The following is a 14,651-nucleotide window of genomic DNA, read 5'->3' as shown; positions in this document are numbered from 1 at the left end:
CACTTTTGAAGGTGCTTCCTATATGAATTAGTTTGTATGTTATGAGGAAAAACAAATTTAGGGACAACTTGTGATGATTATTTTTTTTCCTCAATTCAATATCTGCTGTCTTGGTTCCCTTTATATGCGGTGTACATTATGACAGTGTACATATAGCCATTTATATAAACATAAAAGAGCCTTCAGATTACAGGCCAGTGGGAAATCCCAGAAAGGACTATTAAAGAGCTGTTTGGCAAATATCTAGAAAGAGAAAAAAGAGCCAGTATAGTTTCATCAAGAATAGGTCATGGCAGATTAATTCATTTCCCTTTTTGAGAGGAATATTAAACTAGTAGATGCTAAAATAATGTGAATATAGTTTACTTGATTTTAGCAAACTTTTTGATAAAATAGCCCATATATATTTTTTTTTTTTTTTTGTGGAGAAGGATCAAGATAAAGATCAGCTAGATCCAGAACTGGTTAGATGGCCAAAGAGTAATTGTGTTTTGTATCAGCATGGCAGATGAGCTCCAGGGCAACATTACCTTTGGGACCTTTATTTGGCCATTATGCTTTTAAACATTTGTGATTGGCATAATCAATCAGATTTGCAAAGGTGGGAGGAGTGACTATCAGTCATCTTGACAGTTTAGAGCAAATATTCCAAATACAGGATCTGTGAATTTATGATTAATTTTTTAAAATAATAGTTTTTTATTTTCAAAATACATGCAAAGATAGTTTCCAACATTCACCCTTGCAAAACCTTGTGTTCCAAATTTTTTCTTCCTCTCTTTCCCCCACCCTTTGCCCTAGACAGCAAATAATTCAATATAGGTTAAATGTGTGCAATTCTTCCATACATATTTCCACAATTATCATGCTACACAAGAAAAATCAGATCAAAAAGGGAAAAAAAGATTTTTGAGTAGAGGACTAATGTGATTACAGATGTGCATGAGGAAGATTACTTGGGCAGCTATGTGGATGAATTTAGAGAGAGACTGGAAAGGCTTCTTAATCTTTTTTGTGTCATGGACCTTCTTTGGCAGCATCTCATAAAACCTATGAGAAGTTCATATTATTAAACACACAAAATAGAATACATAGGATTACAAAAAAGAATTCTATTAGTTTTCAAAATGTTAAATTCACCCAATTCCAGGTAAATAACCTTTTGACTAGAGACAGGCAGGCCAATTCATTAGGTTTTTTATAGGAGCTAAGTTAGAAGGAATAGGGCCCAGATTAGTGTGGTTGAAGTGGAAGTGAGGAAGGGACGGAAATAAGACATGGTGAAGGTAGAAACTAGAAGAGTTGCTAACTGAATGTATGGGGCAAGGTAGAATAACTGGGAGAACAGTGTCATTAGTAGAAATTGAAAAGTGTGGGTGGGGTAAATTATACTCCCTCTTTTTCTTCCTTCTCTTTCTGTTATCTGTCTCTCTTAGACTGGAAATGAAGGAGCCACTTACAGGCTCAACTCCATAGCTGATTGGCATAGAAGTTTTGACTTTGTTTTTTAGCCTGGGCTGATCCCCTCCACCTCAGGCAGCTGGCTTGTTCCCTTTTTGTCCCCTACAGCTTCATCAGATTGGTGCTGCATTTGGTGGTAATACCCTTAGTGCACTTAACTTTAGCCCTTGTGTATGAAGCTCAGAAGTCTTAAATTCAAGGAATCCACCTACCTCAGCCTCTGTAACAGCAGGAACTACAGGAGTGTATTAACACTGGCAAAATTTCAATTTTCAAAATGAGTTTAAGATGCCAGAAGGACATAGAGATGGAGGTATCTAATAAAATTTAGAAATAATGGGCCTTGAGCCCTGGGGAGAGATGGAGGATAGTAATAAAGATTCGGAGTCATCTGTGTAGATGATAATTGAGGCCATGAGAATGGATGAGATCACTTAAGGAAGATTTTTATTATTTAGAAGAAAGTTTAGGATGGAACCTTGGAGTATGGCCATGGTAAAAGGCCCTAATGAGAATGAAGAGACAGGGATGACTAGAGAGGTAGGAGTACCATGAATGTGCAGTTTTGTGGAAGCCAGGGTAGAGAAAAATTTTTTTTCCACAGTATATATGCATGAGTAATTTTTAAAAAAATAATATCCCTTGTATTCATTTTTCCAAATTATCCCCCCCCTCCCTCCATTCCCTCCCCTGATGACAGGCAATCCCATACATTTTACATGTGTTACAATAAAACCTAGATACAATATATGTGTGTAAATACCATTTTCTTGTTGCACATTAAGTATTAGATTCCGAAGGTATAAGTAACCTGGGTAGAAAGACAATAGTGCTAACAATTTACATTTACTTCCCAGTGTTCCTTCTCTGGGTGTAGTTATTTCTGTCCATCATTGATCAACTGGAAGTGAGTTGGATCTTCTTTATGTTGAAGATATCCACTTCCATCATAATATATCTTCATACAACATTGAAGTGTACAGCGATCTTCTGGTTCTGTTAATTTCACTCAGCATCAGTTGATGTAAGTCTCTCCAAGCCTCTCTGTATTCCTCCTGCTGGTCATTTCTTACAGAGCAATAATATTCCATAACCTTCATATACCATAATTTACCCAACCATTCTCCAATTGATGGGCATCCATTCAACTTCCAGTTTCTAGCTACAACAAAAAGAGCTGCCACAAACATTTTGGCACATACAGGTCCCTTTCCCTTGGTAGAGAAGAATCTTAAAGAGAGTAGTCTCCAGTGTTTTTATGCTGAAGAGAGAGCATTATGTTGTTAGGGAGTGGTAAGGTCATTATCTTGATTCTGGAGAGAAATTTTTCATTTAAAATGGTATGGACTGAAGACAGGGAAGACCTAAGCATGATTAGAAGGAGCAAGAAGAGAATTTGAAAATGGATGCAGATGTAATTTATGGATTAAGGATAAGGAAGAGATGGGAAGGAGGGATCAAGAATAGAGATGGAAAGGTACTTTTTCATCTGAGACTAGAGAAGTTTAAAGAAATGGAGGCGGGGGGAAGAAAGGTAGCTTTCAATTTTAGTAAAACTGGAGTTTGTCATTTATTAAGAGAAGAAGAAAAGGGTAAAATTGGAGGGCCAAAGAGAAAATGTTAGGAATAGCTCCTTTGTACCTTATAGACCTAGTCAGAATGATTTTATATTTTCCAAATCAGCCCAACATTTTTTAGCAAGATATATTCATTACTTCAGAGAGGACCAGTTTTCCCTTTGCCGATGCCTCTGAAATAAAAGTTCTGTTTAGTCAAACCAGTCTAAAATTTGTTAAGGGTTCTGAAAAGGAAATTATATTACTAATTCTGGTATCGTGTGCCTGGCACAGGTATGGAATAAATATTTGTTGACTGATAGAATTCAGAGAGATGTTGCCATATGTGGTGACGATCAATAGTTTTATGGATCAGTAAGATCAATCTTGGTAACTGTTGTGTCCTGCTTTCTAGAGCTCCCAACTTTCCCCTTTTAAACCCTCATACCCTGTATATATTGCGAACGTGGGACCACATGAACAACTTGCTATTGTATGTAATTTGCCACCTGGTATCGCTCTGCTTCAATCACAACACAGGTTGTCATTGCCTCCTGACTTTTTTTTTTTCCCCTGAGGCTGGGGTTAAGTGACTTGCCCAGGGTCACACAGCTAGGAAGTGTTAAGTGTCTGAGACCAGATTTGAACTTAGGTTCTCCTGACTTCAGGGCTGGTGCTCTATCCATTGTGCCACCTAGCTGCCCCGCCTCCTGACTTCTCAAGGTGGAGCCCTTAGGGGAGATGGGAGCCAACCCTGACATTGTCAGTAGGCTCCTTTTGGGCTGAAGGGTCTTATACCTCACTCAGAGTTTCCCCATTGTTTGTGACCCTTTAGAGGGGAAACTTAAAGTTAAAGAACAGAACTTGAAAGGAAGCACAATTAGAACATTTGTAACTGAGATACTGAGATGTTACATGATTAGTCTTTCATAGGGGATTTAATTTCAGGTTAAAATTTTTTGAAGTGAACAGACCAAATTAGACACAGGCAAGTAAGTGATAGGGATATTTTAACAATTGAGTATGAGATTTATTTTATGTCCAGCTGTCATTGTATTATTTCTCCTGCCTCAGACCCTCTTCATTTTGCCATATAACTTCAGTAATGTAAGGGATCTGAGATCTCATCAAATTGGATGTTCCCTCCAAAAGTGTAGACTTCCCAGGTAATATTTTTTTACATTGCTTCTCCCGTGTAATTCTGTTGACAGTATGACCTTCATGCACGTCTGCACTTCCTCATTTCCTCTTAATTTGAGACAGTATTCATGACTTATAGCCATAGAGAATAATTGGAAGGTTATCAGTATTAAAAATGATGGTTCTTTGTTTTTGTGCAGCTAGGATCATTATGTAGCACAATTTCCCAACAGTCAGTCAGATCCACTTTCCTTTCTAATACTCCATTCTGAGCTCTTGTTTGTTATGCATCTACATCATCTGTCAAAAGATGCTTGTGCTGACATACTGGTTGGCTTTGTGGGCTGTCTAAACTGTTTATCATAATCAGCTTGAACAATAGGTATTCTTTATTCAATGAGTTTTTCCTCTGTGGTTTCCAGACATGATCATGAAACTTAATCAGAAACTTTGTCCAGTCTCTGTCTGGGCAGTCTTCCATTCATTCCTAGAAAGCTTTCCTTGCTCACATATGCCTCTTAGAACCTTAATTCCCTAATGCTACCTACTACAGAAGAGTCTTCCTATTAACTCTAGTGTTAGTGTTTCCACAAACACATACCTGAAATTAATTTTTTTTTTGGATTTCCTAAAATCTAGCAGTATGCCGGATACTTAAGTAAGCATATGCTTAATAAATGCTTTTTGAAATGATTAGAGCAAAACTTTTGATTTAGATCTAATTGGTTGAAGAGGTCAACTGACCTGGATCCTTTTTACTTTTTCTCTTTATTTTCTCCAGTGATCTCATCAGTTTGCATGGATTTTAATTATCTTTAATACTGATGAATCTCAGATCTATATATTTAGCCCTGAATTTTTTCTTGAGTTCCAGGTCTAGCAGTTGACAGGACATCTCTACTAACTTCCCCCCCTCCCCCCAACCAGCCTAGTTCTGACCTTTAATTAATTAACATCTCTTACCTAAATTATTGCAAGTTTCCTAACTGGTCTTCTAGAATCTATCAATTTTAAACTAGTATCCATACATATAACTTTCTGCATGTTATTGTTCCAGTCAGTCTGCATTCTTGTGACTTCCCAGACTTTATCTATCCCACACCCTTTCTTGGTCATTCTATATATTGTTTCCCCTCCTTTTAGAAAGTGAGCTCCTGAGAACAGGTATCACTTGTTCTTTGTATTCCTAGTACTTTGCTAATTTTTTTGTCTATTCAAGTGATATCCTTTGTTATGGTCATCTAGCTTCATTTAATTTATTTGTGTATCATGGACTCCAAACAATGTTTCTTAAATGCATAAAATTAAACACATAGAGTTATAAAATAACTCATTATATTGAAAGAAGTATTTTTTTCCACCCACATTTGTGAACCTCTTTGATTCATAATGAAGTCAAGATCAATATGATTTAGTTCTACCAATAGCCTTCTATTGTCTTGATCATTGAATAAGGATCTCTCTGACCCTAAATTTTATAGATTAAAAACTCATTCTTAGAACTCTTCTCCCCACTCCCTCATCCCCAGCGTCTTTTATGCCACTCCACTAGTCACTTCAGAAAGAGAGATGGTGGGACATTTTGAGTTTTTTTTTTTTTTTTTTTTTCCCTCTTGCTATGGCAACCTATGAATTGAAGAATTTATGAAGTGGTCAGCCTACTGATGATATCCTACTTTAAACCTTTCAGGCATAGTACAACCTTCTAGACAGATTTACGCTGTTTAGAACCAAGAGTCACCTCCATTCTATAAGGTATCACTGGGTAACTAGAGAGTACTTAAATAGTTTCAATCTTCTTGCTAACTCAGTTCTGGTTGAAGGACCTTAGAAAAATGCCTTTATCATTCTAATCCAAGAACTCTTAACAACTGAATTTACATGTGATTTATAAACAAGAACAGCAATCTGAACAAAATTAGTTTATTTACATACTGATACATACTTCTGGAACTTTGCTGGTCTAGGCTGATGACAGGTTAAAAAAAAATTGTGCTTTGCTTTGAGTTTTTGGTATTGATATCATGATTGTTTCTACCAATATTAAAATAGTAGGGTGACAATTACTAAACAAGGATCAAATATTGCCCACTAATATTGAGTTATTAAATTTGCTTTTTGCCCTTCTTTAAAAGCAAAAAATTTGTCATATGTAAATGTTCATGGGAGGTGGGTTTCAGCCTAGCAGAAAAGTGGAGTTTAGGGGTTAGGCCCTTTGGATGGTTGGTATAGGATTCTGTGGAAAATTATAAATTTAACCTAATGGATTGAGAACAAAATAAGACAGTATGTGTTTTTATCAGTCAGTCTTTGAATGTGGGAGCTGTTCACTTAGCAAAATATCTGTTTTATTTCAGATGCATGTTTGCCTATAAATTAGGTCTTAACGACTTGCCCCAGTCTGTGGCCTTTTTCAGTGCAGTTGATATTGACCAGTGCTTAAGGAAGGAAGTAACAATGGATTGTAAAACACCTTCCAACCCAACTGGACTAGAAAGAAGATACGGGATCCCTCCAGGTGAGTACATTGTTTTATTTCTACCCATAGAATGCAGATACTGGAATTAAAGCTAACTTAAAGAGTTAGAGGGATTTAAAAAAAAAAAAAAATTATAGTCATAGAGGCCCTGCTGGATAGAGTAACCCTGTTTCTGGGAATTAACATTCTCAATCATTACCCAGTCACAAGACAAGTCCCACTAACCAATTTTAATTATCTTTCAGGTGAAGCATTGGATATTTATCAAATAATTAAACTCACCAAAGGATCCTTGGAGAAAAGAAGCTAATCCTGGAAGAATTCTGTGGTCTGAAAATATCCCATTTGCTCCTATGGAGCATTAATATTGAAGAAGGCCTTTTTATAGTTCACCCTTTTCTGGGACAGAGTTTGCCTTGGGTCAGTCATTTCTCCAGAAAGAGGACATTTTTATAGAGTTTATGTGCTGCTATTTGATAAAGCATTCTATTGATATGCCAAGAAGAATGAATGTTCATTTCAGTAGGTTCAAAGGAAGTAAAGGTGCTCTAGGTCCTGAAGCAGTTAAGAATTGTGCTGTATGTAGCAACTCAGGGATTTCATTTTTTTTTTCTTTTCTTCTTGGCTGGTTCTTGACTATCATCATCTTTTCTCTGTTCAGATGCAACAGTCTGGAAGGGGAGTGAAATGTTCAAAAATAAATGTTTTTATCAAAGTGTAATACTCCTGCTTTTTAGAAGAACAGCTTCTCTCCTTTCCCTATAGAGTACTTAATTTAGGGGAAAAGCATTTTATAGATGTGTGGGAAAGCCAAGTGGGGCATAGATAGTAAGTATATTCCCATCTACTATTAATTACCTACATTTAATTTTTTTTAAATGATCAGCTCACACTTGGTAATCAGAATCATATAGATGACAACTGAAATTCCTAAAACTCAATTTTATTTCATTTAAATAGTTCAACCTCTTGCTTTTTTATAACGCAGCCAGGTAGAGAACCAACAGCTACCTCCAATTATGTCCCCAATTCATATCAGAGTATTTATTTTCTTATAGCAATAGGCTCCCTTCCTTTTTCTACAATTAGTCATCTTTTCTTTCAGTCTCACCTCTATTCCCACATGGATGCCGTTATCATCATTAACCTATAAAAAGCAGAGTATGATGGAAAAAACACGACCATGACCAGAAATCTATTTGAGGCCCAGTTTTCTCATCTGTAAATGATATCTGTATTAATCACTTCAAAGGATTATTGTGAGTAAAACAGTTTGTAAACTGTAAAGTGTTCAATCAGTGTGAGTTATCCCTTTTTAGAGCTTACATCTGATTACATCTTTTGAAACAGAAAAAAGGGAACTGACCTGATCTGTCATTCTTTCATTCTCTTCATCTGTTTCTTGCTCCTGAAGAGCTGTGTCCAGGATGTCTCCATTGATTCTGAAGTCTCTGGAGGTGCTGAGCTTCATGTACTGCATTAGGTTTACCTAGGACAGAAGTGTATATAAAAAGAAAAATTATTTCATTATATATACAACCTCTTCACTGAAACATCTTAAATCATGTATGTACGATACTGATCCTTCACTTCCTTATCAAGAATGGAGTGTTGGACCTGGATTCAGGAAGACCTGCATGAGTTCAAATTTAGTTTAAGACACTTGAAAGTTTTGTGAACCTGCCTGTGCAACTCTGCCTTTACTTATCTGTAAAATGGGCATAATAATAACATCCTCCAGGGTTGTGAGGATACAATGAAATATTATTTGTCAAATACTTTGCAAAATCTGAAAGTGCTATATAAATGTTAGCTATTGTCATCTGTCCAATTTGCTTTAAATGTTTTGTTTGAATTTAGTATTCATTGTGAATTACCTTGGACTTTTTAGAAAGATGGATGAGAAATTTCTCATATTGCTCAATGGCAAAGATCAGGTTAGGAATTGGTTTGGTCTCTCGAAGAACTCTAGCCTAGAAGGTAAAGAGAAGGCAAATGTTATAATCAAATTTTCCTGGCTTAGGAGTCCTATAGTCCATTATGAATCTGTGATTATATAGGAACAGTGGGGGTTGATAATACTTCAGATACCAGAACTAAATAAACTAAAGCTTCCTTAACCAAGTAGAATTAATGAATTTAGGGTTCATCAAGCCATGCTAGGCCTAATTATGTACAAGAATGAATTTTTCAAAATGTTATTCCAAAGTGATTTGCTTTTGAAGAACAGGTTATAGTAGGTCCATTTTATCATTTGCAAATAACTTCTCTTTTTTTTTTTTTAAAGTCTTTTTTGTTGTTGTTGTTAAAAGTCTAAATACAAATCAGATCATTACAAAATGCTTGAGTACTAAGTGAACTAATAAGTTGTGTCAAGATTTAAATCTCATGACAAGCTCACCATGGCTGTGGTGACTGCAGCAGTTTTCTCCTTTTTCTTCTCTCCTGCAAAGCTTAGGCTTTCATTCTGGATGTTCTAAAGGAATTGAAAGCAAGAACCTCTTTAGATTATCCCTCCAAGCCTTACATTCCATGAGAATTCCAAGAGAGCAGAGAAAGGGCTCTCTATTCAACTGGACTGAGAGAAAAAGGCCTATGTATGTTAGATTCAGCTTATTAGCAGAGATACCACCGTACTTCTGTCCTCACCAGCCCTTTGCTCATATTCTCAATAGGCTTCTTATAGCAGTTAGTTTTAGGATTACTAAGTCCCAAGTGCATACTCATTCCCTGCTACAAATGCTAGACAGGAAATAAAAATTTTCTTGCTGGGTACAAATTTTTTGAATGGAGAAAAATGTCAACTTTCTTCAAAAGCTTCTAACCTAGAGTCTGTTCTGGGGGCTACTAGATTGTTTAGTTGTAGACTGGAGACTTTTGCTGCAAACTTGGTAAAATCATTTGGTTTCTGTCAGTAGTGGTTCTATCATTCCTTCTGTGTACAGGGAAGAAGTCTATTTTGGATATTTGATACAGTCTCTGCTATGTTCTGTTACATAGGAATTAATTACTCAAAATTAGTTTTTGTTTCTCTTACCTGCACATAAGAGATGAAAGCATAGCATTGTGGTGTCAGATGGGAGCCTGAGAGCTTAACCTGCAGAGCAGAAATGTAATGATTGATTGTATTTCAAATAAAATCTGTTCTTTCCCTCCCTCCCTCCAGAAAGGCAAACATACCAGTTTTTCCATACGGTTAGGAATTCCTCCTGAACTACGGCAAACCTGGAGATACTGATAGAAAAGAAAATCTTTGTTTCAGCTTTCCTTAGATAAGTGTGAAAATCATTGTGGTGGAAGGGAATAAGTGTTGAGCCCGAGAACAAATGATATGGGTTTGAGTCTTAGCTATATGCAAGTCACTAAGTCAAATTAAGCACATATATAGTGACAAAAAAAGCAGTAAAAATACTCATGTGGTCAATTAGTTTACATTCTAAGGGAGAAGACATGTTAAGTAACTATATAATTATAGGCAGAATCTGTTTGTGATAAATGGAAGGATTTAGCAACTGTGGGAACTAGGGAATGTCTAGGCAGAAAGTCTGAGTCTTGAATGAAGTCAGAAAAGGTAAGAGTCTGAGGAAGAAGGAAGAGCACTAGAGGCACAGGGGACAGGCAGTGCAAATCCCCAGAACAGGGTGAAGGAGGGAAAGGGTACCTGTATGAATATCTGTAGGAGGGTGTAAGTGTCAGCATAATTGAATGGTGGAATCCTTGGAAAGGGAGTAAAGTGTAAGAAAATCAGAAAGGAAGGAACTGGGTTATGTAAGATTTTAAATGCTTAAATGTAAAAGTTTCCTATTTGATCTAAGAGATAATAGGGAGCCACTATTTTTGAACAACTACTATGGTCACATCTTGAGTAAGCTGAGGTTTGTGTTAAGATCAGTTGGCAGCTAAGTGGAGGACAGGTGGGAGTAAGGAGAGACAGGGAGACTAATTAGAAAAGTACTGATATAGCCCAGAAGAGATGATGAGGGCCAGCATCCAATGGTCAACTAAGCCATTTCCCCTCCTAAGCATAATGGAGATAATGGTGGTTATGAGGCAAGCAGTTTATAAAGGGGAACTACAGTTGCTATTCCATTGAGAAATACTCCTGAATGGAATCTCTCAAATCAACAAACATTTATTAAGCACTGTGATGTTCCGGGTACTGTGCTAAGCACCAGAGATTGGGGGAAAAAAAAAAAAAAAAAAAAAAGATACAGTCCTTGCTGTCAAGGAACTCACAGTTTAATGGAGATAACCCACCAACAACAACCATGTACAAAGAAGATACAGACAGGATAAACTGGAAATAATCAATGGGAAGGCATGAGCTTTAAAAAAGATTGAGTCTTTTGCAGAAAGTATTTGATTTTAGCTTAGACTTGAAGGAAGCTAAGAAGTAAAAATGAGGAGGAAGAGCATTCTAGGCCTGGAGGACAATCCCTGAAAATGCTTGGAGTCAGGAGATAGGAGGCTTTGTGTGACAACAGCCAAGGAACCAGGGTGACTGGATTGCAGATTATGAAGGAGTAAGATGTAAGAAGACCAGAAAAACAGAGAGGGCCTGGGCATGAAGGTCTTTGGATGCCAAATAGAGGATTTATATTAAACCCTGGAGAAGACAGGGAGACACTGGAGCTTATTTAATGGGGGATGGGTGCACTTTTGTAAAACACTGAGAAGAGGCTGGATTGCAATGGTGGAAGAGATGAGTCAAGGAGACCATTCAATGGGCTACTGTAGTGGTCTAGATGTGAAATGATGAAGGCCTGCTCCAGGATGGAGGCAGTGTCAAGAAAAAACGAGGCATATATAGGAGAGATTATGAAGGTGAAATCAGTAAGACTTGGCAACAGATCAGATAGGGGCTGTTTGTTGGAGGGAAAGATAATAAATTCAGTTTGGGACATACTAAATTTAAAATATAAAGTGCAACTAGGTGGCACAGTGTCCTGGAGTGTCGAGTTCAAACCCAGCTATATGACTAAGCAAATTACTGAACGGTCTCCAAAAAAAAAAAACAAAAACAAAACTGTGAGACATCCTGTTTGAGAAGTCTAATAGTTGAAGGGAAGAATTTGGTGGTTTAGTTAGTAGTCAGGGCTGGATAGCTGTGAATCAGCAACATTGAGATAACTGAACCCATGGGAACTTATGAAATTGATGGGGGCTATGGCCCCTTTAAGATACCTTTTCTGATCCCCAACCCCTTTTTTGGACTTACCTTTGATTCACAAATCCTGGCCAAAAAGCACCCTTTTGAATATCCGGGCCCAACCCACACTGGATCTGAGCTGGCTTGGGTTTTCAGCCCCCACTATCTGCTCAGGTTTCCCCAACCCCCACCTGGTGGGTTCTAGCCCTCGAGGAATCAACCTGGAACTCCACCCTAGGCCCCTTCAAGCAAATAAAAGAGCCAAGCTGGAATCATCTCTTGGCAGAGAGTTGAAGCATGCAAGCACCATGCTTTGCGTCACAGACTCTCTGTCCGCTGCTTTTGGTGTATTTCTTCCTCTAATGCCTTTTACTAACCAGACTTTAACCTTACTTCCAAACCCTACAATAAACCTCTTTATCAATCTAGGTTTTTGGGCCTGTAAATTCATTTACAGGGGACTCGTTCCGACACTAGAATTCATTTAACTTTGTATCCTTGCGTCGAATCCAAAGAGGTTGCAGGGGAGCTCCACTTGACTCCCTGTACCCCAAACCTGCCACTAGACCTCAATTAATCCTAATTTTATTTAGGTATCCCTTAGCTAGACCTCAACATTTGGTTATACATTTGGTTTCATCAAAATCACGAGTGAAAATAATAAGAGCAGGAACCGGCAAAAACAGGTGGTGGATTAGATTCAACCCTTCCCCTCACCCCCTGTGTAGAGGGAGAAGAGAAGAGGGCCAAGTACAAAGCTTTGGAGGACATTGACCATTAGCTGTATATGTGACTTGGAGGAAGACACAGCCAAGAAAACTGAGATGCAGCAAAGAGAGATAGGAGGAGAACCAGGACAGAGCAATGTCATGAAAGAAAGTATCAAGGAGAAGGATGGCTGAGTCAGAAGGCTGCAGAGATATCAAGAAAGATAAGGATAGGGAAAAGACTATTAGATCTGGCATTTAAGAGATCATGGGTAACTTTGGAGGGAGCAATTTCAGTTGGATAAATCTCACTGTGTCACAAAAATATAGGAGAAGGGAGAAGAATCTACACACTACTAGGGAGATGAAGCTTTCTTTTCTTTCAGAAACACCAAAACCATTCCTTTTGGTGAGTGGGAGATAATAGAAGCCATTCTTTCCCATCTTATTTTCCTACACAAAGGGATAGCTCAGCTTTGCCTAGAGAGGCTCTTTCCCCATCAAGTGAATTGTCCCTTTATCTGGGACACCAAGCTATCTCATTATTGTCTTCTGTAGGAAGGCCAACACAGACATTGCCAAGACTACTGATGCTCTACTTCAAAAGCTCATTCCCCTGCCTCATCCTGATTGCCAACTGCCTAGGAACAGATTTCTATACCCATTCTCAGGGATAACAAAATGTATTATGATGATCTTTTCTATGTCTTCCTGAGTGCTAATCTACTCTCGGGCATGAGTGAGAAGTGATTAGCTGCTTTGAACTACTCTTTGTTTTCCTATTTTGGACGGAAACATCTGCAAAGTATAAAGCAGAGGATACTTGCTATTGAATACCAAAAGATATTTGCCTTTTCTTAGGTAAGAATTGGTGTTAGTGTTAGGGTAATAATTAAAACAATAACAATAATAATTATGATAACAGTTTGCCCTTGCATAGTACTCTAAGGCTTTTAAAGCACTTCTTCACAACTCTGGGAAGTAAAAAGATGAATGCTATTCCATGAAGAAAAGGGGGTTCAGAGAAGTTAGCTTGTCTAGTGCTCACATTTAAGATTCAAAATGAGTCCTTCTGATTCTTAATACTTTCTATTACATTATGATGCCTTCTAACCCTACCAGGCCCCACACTTAAACTGTTGTCTTATATTTTTCATCACTTGAATAGCCAAATTTCTAAAGAAAACTATCCTCACTGTCAACTTTTCTTACTTCTCATTTGCTCTTTTGCTTCTGTCCCAACAATCAACTAAGACTGTTCTTTCCAAGATTACCAGAGATCTCTTTATTTATCCTTGACCTTTCTCCAATATTTGGTACTGCTGACCACTTCCTCTTAGTTTTTTGTGCCATTGCTCCTTCAGAGTTTCAATCTCATATATTCAAATACTTGCTGAACATTTTCGCCAAAATGTCCTACAGGCATCTCTGATACAACATGTCTAGAATATAATTAATTCCTCAGAAACTGCACCCAACTCCCCATCCCTATTCCTGTTAAGAAAGCATCGCCTGTCCTTCAGTGAGTTGAGACCATAACTTTAGTCTTTCTCAATCCTTCACTTAGGTATTCACAACTGTTATCCAAAAAGCTGCTCAGTGTTGGCAACTGTACTTGCACATTCATTCTCTTCCTCCTGTTCTTTTTTTTTCCCTCCACATGGCCAGAATTCTAGTTCAAGCCCTCATAACCTTCTGGCTAGACTACTGAATTAGTCTCTCCTAACTAGTCTCCTTACATTTTGCCTCTTTTCACTCTAATCAATTCTCAATCAAGCGGTCCACAAATACTTAGAAGAAATGAAGCAAGGAATAAATAAGATAAAAGCACTTGAAATAAGGATTGGAAGAGTGAGTAGCCTAGAAATAAAGTGTTAAGTTGTAAAAAGTTCTTATCTAAAAAATGGAATCCCTAAAATCCTAAATAGATCAGACAGAAATAAATTACACAACATAATATGAAATATTAAAATAAAAAACAAAAAAATTCCAAATAAAATATAACATAATTGACACCAAAAAACAAATGATCTTGAAAAATAGATCAAGGAGAGAAAGTCTGAGTGTTGGATTGTCTGAAAATCATGTTTACAAAACTAAAGTCTGTATACTATATTTAAAATAATCACCAAAGGAAACTGCCAAGATCTACTAGAACC

The 14,651-nt window shown here is 37.4% G+C and overlaps 2 protein-coding genes across 4 annotated transcripts in view; one reads left to right on the top strand and one right to left on the bottom strand.

Moving 5' to 3' along the window:
- Positions 1 to 7,357, top strand: part of POLG (DNA polymerase gamma, catalytic subunit) — a 29,674-nt gene extending 22,317 nt beyond the window's left edge. For both annotated transcript variants that reach the window (XM_074295135.1, XM_074295133.1), the window contains 2 exons: positions 6,515 to 6,675; positions 6,882 to 7,357. In XM_074295135.1, coding sequence (XP_074151236.1) covers positions 6,515 to 6,675; positions 6,882 to 6,946 — 226 coding nt within the window. In that variant the 3' untranslated portion in view covers positions 6,947 to 7,357. The remainder of the gene's footprint in view (positions 1 to 6,514; positions 6,676 to 6,881) is intronic.
- FANCI (FA complementation group I) overlaps positions 6,067 to 14,651 on the bottom strand; it is a 70,400-nt gene continuing 61,815 nt past the window's right edge. For both annotated transcript variants that reach the window (XM_074295131.1, XM_074295132.1), the window contains exons 33-38: positions 9,817 to 9,870; positions 9,674 to 9,733; positions 9,038 to 9,112; positions 8,514 to 8,609; positions 8,003 to 8,125; positions 6,067 to 7,307 (exon numbers count right to left, since the gene is read on the bottom strand). In XM_074295131.1, the coding sequence (XP_074151232.1) occupies positions 7,236 to 7,307; positions 8,003 to 8,125; positions 8,514 to 8,609; positions 9,038 to 9,112; positions 9,674 to 9,733; positions 9,817 to 9,870 (480 nt within the window). In that variant the 3' untranslated portion in view covers positions 6,067 to 7,235. The remainder of the gene's footprint in view (positions 7,308 to 8,002; positions 8,126 to 8,513; positions 8,610 to 9,037; positions 9,113 to 9,673; positions 9,734 to 9,816; positions 9,871 to 14,651) is intronic.

Source organism: Sminthopsis crassicaudata, chromosome 2 (genome assembly GCF_048593235.1).
Source record: "Sminthopsis crassicaudata isolate SCR6 chromosome 2, ASM4859323v1, whole genome shotgun sequence".
Lineage (NCBI taxonomy): Eukaryota > Metazoa > Chordata > Mammalia > Dasyuromorphia > Dasyuridae > Sminthopsis > Sminthopsis crassicaudata.
This window is presented reverse-complemented; position numbering and strand designations above follow the sequence as displayed.